Source organism: Barbus barbus, assembly GCF_936440315.1.
Source record: "Barbus barbus genome assembly, chromosome: 36".
Classification (NCBI taxonomy): Eukaryota; Metazoa; Chordata; class Actinopteri; order Cypriniformes; family Cyprinidae; genus Barbus; species Barbus barbus.
The window spans coordinates 10,805,556-10,815,740 of NC_136714.1; the positions used below are offsets into that span (position 1 = coordinate 10,805,556).

Here is a 10,185-nt window from a genome sequence, read left to right on the forward strand (position 1 = left end):
AGTTAATCAGGGTTCTTTATCCACCATTCGAACAATTCTTTGTTGGAATTTTTCATTAATTTTGCTCTTCCGTCCAAGTCCAGGGAGGTTAGCTACAGTGCCATGGGCTGTAAACCTCTTGATGATATTGCACACAGTGGACACAGGAACATTAAGATCTCTGGAGATGGACTTGTAGCCTTGAGATGGTCCATGCTTTTCCACATTTTTTTCTCTCAAATCCACAGACAACTCTTTACACTTCTTTCTTTTCTCCATGCTCAGTGTGACACACAACACAAAGGTTGAGTCAACTTTTCTCCATTTTAACTGGTTGCAAGTGTGATTACTATATTGCCCACACACCTGTTACTTGCCACAGGTGTGTCTAAATACAAATTACAGGAGCATCACATGCTTGAAAAGCAATTATTTCTTACAATTTTGACAAGGTACCAATAAGTTTGTCCAGTCCATTTTTGAGTAATTTTTTGTGTTGTTGCAGTGCAAACAAAAACAATAAGCACGTGAATACCAAAGCATTTGCAACTGGAACAATTTTCTGAGAGAAGTGTTGCATTTTCAGACAGAATTGCAAGGGTGTCGATATTTTTGGCCATGACTGTATGTATGTATATATATATATATATATATATATATACACATACATACAGTGCCTTGCGAAAGTATTCATACCCCTTCATTTTTTGTTATGTTGCTGCCTTATGTTAAACTGCTTTAGATTGTTTTTTTCCCACATCAATCTACACTCCACACACCATAATGGTAAAGCAAAAAACAGGTTTTTAACATCTTTGCAAATTTATTAAAATAAAAAAACTTATATCATTCCATTGCATAAGTATTCATACCCTTATCTGGGACTAGCTCAGGAGAATTCATATTGCTTGTAGATGCTGCAACACTTCGAATGAAGTTAACCTGTGGCAAATTCAATTGAATGGGTATGATTTGGAAAGGCACTTCTTAATAAAAGATCTAACAGCTGATAATGCATATCAGAGCAAAAACCAAGCCCAAAAGAACTGAGGTTAAAAGAACTGCCTGGAGAGCTCAAAAACAAGTTTGCGCCAAGCCACACATCTGGGGAAAGAGTTCACATAAAAATTCTGCTGCATTGAAGGTTCACAGAAGCATGTAGTCTCTGTTACCCTTATTGGAAGAAGTTTGAAACAACCAGGATTCTTCTTAGAGCTGGCCTCCTGGCCAAACTGAGCAACTGACGGAGAAGGGCTTTGGTTAGAGTGGTGATGATGAACCTGATGGTCACACTAGTTGAGCTCCATGATCATATTTGGAGATTTGGAGAAATCTACAGAAGGACAAACATCACTGCAACACTCCATCAATCTGGGCTTTATGGCGGTGTGCAAGACTCAATTCTCTCTTCAGTGTAGACATATGAAAACATACTTGGAATTTGCAAAAAAAAGCACCTAAATGACCCTCAGACTCTGAGAAACAAGATTCTCTGGTCTGATGAACCTCAATTGTAAGAATAATGTTTGAAGGAAACCAACTCTGCTCATCACATACAGAGTACCATCCCAAAAGTAAAGTGTGCTGGTAGCAGCCTCATGCTGTGGGGCTATTTTTCAGTGGCAGGGACTGAGAGACTCGTCAGAGTAGAAGAAAAGCTCAATATACCAAAATATTGAGATAAATATTGAGATAGCCTTAATGAAAACCCAGTCCAGAGCATTCAGAACCTCAGACGGGCAGAAGGTTCACCTTCCAACAGGACAATGACCCTAAACACACAGCAAGAGTGGTTTATTGACAACTCTGTGAATGTCCTTGAGTGGCCCAACCAGAGCTTGGGCTTGAACCGAAACAAATATTTCTGGAGAAACCTGAAAATGTGCATATGCCCCCATCCAACCTGAAAGAGCTTGAGAGGTGAAGAGGTGAGAAGAATGGCAGATAATTGCCAAATGCTGATGATCAAAGCTTGTCGCGTCAAACAAAAAAGTCTCGAGACTGTAAAGGTGCTTCAGCTAAATATTTAGTTAAGGGTATGAATACTTATGCAATGTACTCATCTCAGTTTTTTTTATTTTTAATACTTTTATGAAGTTGTGACAATTCTGTTTTTGCTTTGTCAATATGGTGTATGGAGTGTAGATTGATGTAGGAAAAAAATAATTTAAAGCAGTTTAACAAGGCAGCAAAATAAAATGAAACTTTTTTTTTTTTTAAATGGAGGGGTATGAATACTTTTGCAATAGGCAGTGTGTGTAGTGTACACACACGGCTGTAGCTAGTATTGTTTTGTACTTTAATATAGTAGAAAACTCTGAAAGGATGTTAGATAATGTTTTTAATGTAAAATAACCACAAATTACAATCTATCAGTCTCCTTATAATAAAAAAAACCCTCTACAATTACACAATTAACATTTTTTTTTTATTCCCTTGAATGCCCCACATCTACCAAGACGTTAGGGAATAGAAGCATCAAGTTTTGTCTTCAAAAGAGGTCATGTTTTTATTTGAACCTTTTTTGTTTCATTGTGTGGAAAGTATAAGAGGGTAACTTCAGACACAACTCATAAAACATTTATGCAAATGAAGCCCTATTTACACAATGATGTTATAACAAAAACTTCATTATAACAAGGAGTTCGGTGTAGATTGACGAAATTATGCTGATGTTCTACGATCAAGGGCCAAAAACAGGTTACCCACACATGTAGAATCGGAAGTATTTAACAGAATGTGCGATAAAAAGCTGTGTGGTCCTGTAAAGCAATAATGAAGTTCTTCCAAATTTTCATACAGTTTAGAGATACCTATTCAGAGAAGGCCTTGGTGAGCAAACATTATAAGGAGTAATCAGTGGCCTTTTTTGGAGGATCCAAAACCTGAGAATCCCATCACAGCAGCCATTTCATCATCATCTTCAAAGTTGAGATCGTCTTCTGCCTTTCTTTTCTTTTCCTTTTGCTTTTCTTTTCTGTAGGCTTTTGCTTTCTCCTCCTTAACAAGAGCAAGAAAAAATAAGAATAGATTATCAACTCTGGATATTGATAAATAGAAAAAAAATATTCTTAAAGGGATAGTTCACCAAAAAAATTATAGTATGCTGTTAATTTACACACCCTCAGAATAGTAAAGAAGATTTTTAGCTGAAACCGTGGTCCTTTGTGATTCATAAATGCAAGTCAAAAGCTACCGGCACTTAAGTTATAAAAAGGCATTGACAGGCAAGACAAAATTAATACCTATAGCTCCTGAGTCCTGATGATATTTTGACATTTTGATACATTGAAGCAAAGTGACTGGTCTGTGCAAGAAACTTAACATTATTTACAGCATTGTTATCTTTAATCCATAACCTCAGGCAAATGGGGAAGCCTGATTCTTTTCAGCAAACTGGTTCTTTCGGACATTTCATTTCAAAGAACTGGTTCAAATTACCGATTCACCAGTTTGTTTACACAATTAAGCAGTGACAGTTCAGGCCAATTTAGTGAACTGGTTTATCCAGTCCAAAAAGAACCAGTTCAAAAGAATGATTCATTCACTGAACGGACATCACTCCACACTGCTTGCCTGAGGCTATGAATTACAGGGAATAATGTTCCATGCACAGACTAACATCAATATATAGTTGTTTTTTTAATCTCAAGTGCCAATAGCTGCTGGACCATGGTTAAAAAAAATTATTTACTGTTCTACTGAAGAAAAGCCACCTACATCTTGGATGACCCGATGGGGAGTAAATTAATAGAAAATCTTCATTTGTGTGTGACTTTAAGATTTAGGTTTTTTTCAGACAAGTACTATTGTGTAATTCAGTAGTAAAATACAGAAATGTTATTATCTTATTAATATTACTGAAAAGAGAATGTAATATCAAAGTATTGAATAATATGTTAAAGTAGCATAGACTGTGGGTCATTGTGAGTTCACATGCTAGTTCATTGTGAGTTTACATGATGCCAGGTGCAGGGAAGGCCACCAGACATCAAAGAGGATGAAATGACCTCCAGACAAGGGGAGGCCCTATATATAAAAAGGGAGTTTCCGCAATATTCCACCATTAGATAAAGGATGGAGGAGACGGCAAAATATTGGTGGCGAGCCAAAAAAGATATGGCAAGTAAAAAATTGAAAGAACCAAGGTCAATACATTGTCAGAGTGTATAAAATGGAGCATCTGAACAAACAAAGACCAGAGAGACAGTGGATGTGGCGGCTGACTCTTCGGCTTTGTTACTTTGTTAATAAAGTCTTCCTTTGACACCTGAAACTCTGCTGTTTTGAGCCTTTCTGACTTCGCTGACTGAGAAACAGACGAGAACAACCCCGGCGTGCCACAACAGTACCTACCATGTTACAGAAAGCATGCACTGGACATCCCAAAAATTATATTTTTTATTCACAATTGTGAGTTAAGATGCACTGGTCTTCAAGACATATATCCGCATGGCACCTATACGTAAATGAACCTCCATTTTAACACTGACCTCCTCTCGCAACTCCTTCATTCGTTCCTCAAAATCGTACTCCTTCTGCTTTTCCTCCAGCTTTTTCTTGTTTACTTCAAAACGTTTTTTAACTTGGTCCAATGAAGAGCGCTCTACTCGCATGGACATTCCCAGGTTTCTCTGATCTGTGTAATGGCAAAATAAATGTATTGAGAAAATACGTGCTTACAAAATATTTGACTTTTCTACAGAAACACAACAGCTATCAACTAATTATAAAAGTAACAAGTGCAGGATAATAAAATTATTACTAAAAACTTTTTTAAAGTATGTGTGACCCTGGACCACAAAACCAATCATAAGGGTAATTTTTTTGAAATTGAGATTTATACATCATCTGAAAGAATAAGATCATGCTTATCTGAATAAATAAGCTTTTCATTGATGTATGGTTTATTAGGATATATAGGACAATATTTGGCCGATATACAACTATTTGAAAATCTGGAATCTGAGGGTGCAAAAAAAAAAAATCTAAGTATTGAGAAAATCATCTTTACTGTTGTCCAAATTAAGTTCTTAGCAATGCATATTACTAATCAAAAATTAAGTTTTGATATTTACGGTAAGAAATTTACAAAATATTTTCAAGGAACATGTCCTAATGATTTATGGCATTAAAGAAAAATTGATCATTTTGACCCATACAATGTATTTTTGGCTATTGCTACAACTATACCAGTGCTACTTATGACTGGTTTTGTGGTCCAGGATCACATTTATACATAGAGCTGTTACGTACAGATAGTATACAAATTCATTTAAATATCACACATTAGGATTTGTACATATAGTGAGTAAAAATTTAAACACATGCTACATGGGTTACATATATATATAATATGTAATATGAATACTTTGCATAAAATACAAGAAACGAACAAAGACTGCAATACTTACGTTTTTTACCATTGATATGATCCAAGAAATTTATGGAATCTTTTACTACACAATCACAGACATTGCAGTAGTACCTGAGAGGAAGGAAATGCATGATTAGATCAACAGAAATAGCACAAAACCCTGAAATATTGTCAGCCAATGAAAAGAATCTGGATAACATGTTTCAACAATACATAAAAAAAATAAAACACTAATCACTATTATATTTCATTTTGACTTTTAATCACCATTTTGACATAATATTTCCTGACAATTTACATTTATAAATGCATTTTGGTTTTATGAATTTAAATTTGAAACATTTTTCAAAAGGAAACCAGGAAAGCCTTATCAAAAGAGATGTTGATTAGCTGAAGTAGTTGTTGCGGCTTTATTGACAATATTTGCGGGCACCATATCTTTGCATAAATAGTGCTTTCTGCAGTTTAGAAATGACACGTGTTCACATCATGATATGATTATGATTTTGATTAATTGCACAGCCCACTCACGTTCATAAACTCATACTGTTGTAGTATTAGTACAGTCATCGTATAGCAGATACCCACCCTCCCATCTCAGCCTGTGCTGTGGTCTTTGTGATGACGATTGTCTTCCCCAATTTTGACTCCAGATCCACTTTATAATCTCTGTGGCGGAGAAGCTCCCGCTTGACGGGGGGCACAGGCTTGCCTGGAGAAGGGAAAAGACGGATAACATAAGAAATACTGCTAGAAATTATTTTCTATTTTAACTATTGTCATCTGATCCAATTTTATTTGACCCTATACGTGACAATCTAACATAAAATGTAATAAAATGCATTCTTTAAAGCTTATACACAGGGAAAAATAAATAAATAAATAAATAAATAAATATATATATAAATAAATGAAAGGTTACAACATTGTTTTGCTTACCATCTTTTTTCTCTCTCTCTTCTGTGAGTCGTTTCTGGGCCAGGTCTTCATATTCATCTTTGTCCCATTTACGACGAAAATCATTCTTGGACTACAAAAAACAAACAGATGCTATTATAAACATGTTAAACAAAGGAATCACGTCAGCTACATTCAGAAATCTGCTGAAAATGCATAGAAAGCATGTGCACAAGATCGAACATTTAAAAACCCATCTGATCATATCGAGAGTTAAACAAGGCTGTCGGCCAGCAATACTAGAGATACCAGATTGCAAAACGTCTCATAGATAAATAAATCAATGTTCTTGTTTTTCTAAACGATAACAAAACAACAAAACCATCAGGCGACGCAACCCTCAACCAGCTTTCATTTTTCACAGCTACACTTTTTAAAAGTCGAAATTAAGAACAGATTTAGTTCATAAACAATGGACAAAGAAAGCGGATAGATTAAAATGCTAAACAAAGAAGGAAATCTAAACAAGTCTTAACAAAATTCTCACCCCACTGCCAGACGCCATTTTGCTATCGTGATGCCGTAAAGTGTGTGGCTGTCGTAAACAAGTGCCGTTCTATTTCAAGCCGATGTCTGATCATCAAATTGCTGTCGCTGATCATGGAAAACAACAACAACTTTAAACACAATATTAACTGGACGAAACACGTTTTATATTGTTACGTTTAACGTGATTTACACGAATAGTTTTGTGTTTCATAGCTGTTTTATTGTTTACATTTTGCTGAATAAATAAAATAGGCTGTTTAGTGACATATTACACCTAACGTTATATAGTATAGGCCTAGCATAACCATGTTATCTGCCAGTTATTTTGTTGCCGAGACTAAGGTATGTGTCCAAACAAGTGAAATATATACTGTAAAATCTGACAGCTACATCTTTGTTTTTGACAGCTAACGTTACATCTTTTTCTCCGTGGCAGCGATCAAACACTGTAGGCTAGACATTTTCAGTTCAAAATAAAAGCGCAATTATTTCCTTCCACGTGAAATCGTTATGCCGATATTTATTATTTTATTTATAAATTGTTTTGATTCTTTTTGATCGATTGGTGGCCTAACCTGTCTCATTTGTAGAGCCCCGCCCCCGTTACACCTGCCGCTGATAAAAGCTTTGTCAAACGCAAACGTGTTGTGTGGCTGTAGCCAAAATCATGACAACGCGCATAGAGAGCCTTCTTCAAAGCCCCTTTGAGTCGCGGTTGTATGTTTAAAATTCAGTTTGCGCATTTAAAATATCGTTATGTGTTGCTGAAGCTTGTCTTTTGTTTGTATTTTAGAGGTCTGCCTCTTCATTTGTGGTCAACAGACGTTGCCCAAGACTTCAAGACTAAAACACACTCTCTCCCATGTAGCCCAGAACCTTGGCTTCTACCAGGCTGCAGTTCAGTGTATGACAGTCTTGTCAGGTAAATATCCCCGTTTTTGTTTTGGCCATAAAGTGCAAATTCGAGACTGACTTGTGAATCCCCCTCCCAGCTGCTCTAAAACCCCACAGTCAGCTTCACATAATGGAGAAAAGACTTTTGCTGTTCAGAAGCCTCGCAGGTCTGTTTTATTCAATGATCTTTGGTTGTATATCTGACGTTTTGGTTTAAAAGCTTTGTATGAGACCAGTCAGAAGACAACTAATTTAAAGAGGTTTTTAACCATTTAAGTGGCTGATTCTCTGTTCAGGTCATCTATTCTTGAGCGCTGCATCCTGAAGATGTCTACAGCTAGTGTTGCTGTTGGAACAGAAGACATCGATGGGATCAACAGGTCTCTTAATATGGTTATTGAAAATAAATGAATAGTATTTATGAATTGATACAATTTGTATACATGCATACAAAATTCAAAATGTAATGTAATATTTTTAGACCAATACTTCCATTAAAAGTAACATTTTTAATAAATGGTGTGTACACATGAAATTCTACTTTTAAGTGATACATTTTAAATAAAATTGTGTGTGTGTATATATAGGTATATGTGCATAAAGTGTATGTTTATTGCTTTTATTAAAAAATAAGTAACCTTCTTGGGCCAGCTGATTAAATAACTTGTTTTGTAGGTCACCATCAGGGCGACAGTGGTGCCCCAACAATGCTGACCCGGCACAATTCGAGACCAATGAGGCAGTTTTGAAGCGTAGACAAAAACAGATTCAGTATGGAAAGAACACCTGTGGCTACCAGAACTATGCTCAGCAGGTTACAAAGTGAGAATTGGTGAAATTAAGACGCTAACAACTTTAACCTTTTTTTTTCTTGCTGAATGTTCTCCTGATTGTATTGAAAGACTCCTGGTTATTCTATTTCCTAACCGTTCAGGTGTCTGCGTGTTCCTGGGATTCACCCGTCCACTCCAAACAAATACCGCAAATATAGCCGCAGATCTTGGGATATGCAAGTCCGTCTCTGGCGGAGAGCGCTTCATGCATGGGACCCACCATCTGCTTCCCAGAAAGACACGGAGGGACAAGACCCTGTTGATCAATTGTAAGTCTTCAAAGACGGATTTAAACTTTGCAGTAATTCTATTAATTTGCGAAATTAAACCCTCTTAGGCAGAGTTTGCTTGAGCAGATGAATACAGAGCTGTGCGACGGTGGTGAAAAGGAGTGCACCAAGTGGGAAATGGAGCCGGATACCATGTCGTCCATTGTTTCACAACCTTCTGAATTATCATCCGATGGTCCTTGGCTGTATTCTAATGCTACTCAGGTCAGACTTAAATGGTCAATGGAGTTCTCTTGTAAAATACAATGCATGGTTTCAGTGCTAATTGAGATTCTTCTGTTCAGGTTGGAGTCCCATGCCACCAGAGCCAAACCTCTCAGCCCGGATTGGGCTACACCTTTAGCAGTTGCCTAACAGCACAGGAGAACGTCCTAGGATGGTTGCGATTTCTCCTCGAGACTGACCACAACCGAAACCAGGCGCCTTTGCTGCATGAAGAGCCTTTCTGGAGATTTACGTAGTGTCTCGTCAAATCATGCCAATGTTCTGCACAGATCAGGTGCAAAGCTTGTTCTACAGCCATGTTTCAATTACACTTGAATCACCGTCTCCTAGTTCAGTATGCTCTGCACTTTATGTATTTTGTAATCAAGGCATCCTCTCCAGATGAAGGTTTCAATATTGTTCACGTACCTGTTATTGCTACTTTGTTCCTCACTTTCTGGTTTCCTCCAAGTTCCTTTCCCTTCTAAAGCACTGGTTCTATTTCTTGTTCTGTGTTCCTAACACTATCTTTTCCTCCTGTTTGTCACGTCACTGTTTTTCTAAAAACAGGAAGTTCAGAAGTTTTATTTTTATTTTGTGTGTGTGGACCTCTATGAATGGGGGGGGGGGAAACTAATAAAGATATGGACTGGCTAGCTGACTCTGCAGATGTCAAATTGTTTTGCTACAATTTCTTTGTATGCTTTTACCCATTAGATCTCACCTAATGCGTTATTAAACGAATAACGTAGTATCTTTCTGCTTTTATTAAGTCAAAGAACTGAAGTTCATTAGGTATGTTAATTTCTAGAGTTGTATACAATTGTTTGCCACGTTAAGAATAATTTGGTCTTAAATGTAAATTAATCCTGGAAACAAACTCTTAAATTTAGAGCTATTCACAAAAATACGAAAAAACCTTGAGAAATCACTACAGTTCCCATGATTCTGAGTGTCGTGTTATCTCGGGATCGGCTCAGTCAAGTTCCCTCACTGAACTGTATTGTTTGACTTCTCCGAGCTTAATTGCGTTCATTTATTCACCTCATAAGATTTGCTCTCATCTACCAATTCCCGTACACCTTCCGCGGGTTGTAAGATGAACCTGAGTCCGTATATGCCCTGAATGTTATTTACAGATTCCTCCATAGAAGGCAAGCAC

General features: G+C 36.8%; 2 protein-coding genes across 2 annotated transcripts; one reads left to right on the forward strand and one right to left on the reverse strand.

Moving 5' to 3' along the window:
- Window positions 1–2,070: 2,070 nt before the first annotated feature.
- On the reverse strand, window positions 2,071–6,907 carry LOC306856046 (zinc finger matrin-type protein 2-like). The gene is made up of 6 exons (XM_079395015.1): window positions 6,801–6,907; window positions 6,296–6,386; window positions 5,945–6,068; window positions 5,394–5,467; window positions 4,473–4,618; window positions 2,071–2,979 (listed from the first exon to the last, which is right to left on the reverse strand). Exons 1-6 carry the CDS (start codon window positions 6,816–6,818, stop codon window positions 2,836–2,838), a joined length of 597 nt encoding a protein of 198 aa, XP_079251141.1. The 5' UTR covers window positions 6,819–6,907; the 3' UTR covers window positions 2,071–2,835.
- On the forward strand, window positions 6,861–9,683 carry LOC306856045 (uncharacterized protein). The gene is made up of 7 exons (XM_079395014.1): window positions 6,861–7,724; window positions 7,795–7,863; window positions 7,993–8,076; window positions 8,372–8,518; window positions 8,631–8,798; window positions 8,867–9,023; window positions 9,104–9,683. The coding sequence occupies exons 1-7, from the start codon at window positions 7,522–7,524 to the stop codon at window positions 9,278–9,280; spliced, it is 1,005 nt and encodes a 334-aa protein (XP_079251140.1). The 5' UTR covers window positions 6,861–7,521; the 3' UTR covers window positions 9,281–9,683.
- Window positions 9,684–10,185: the final 502 nt, after the last annotated feature.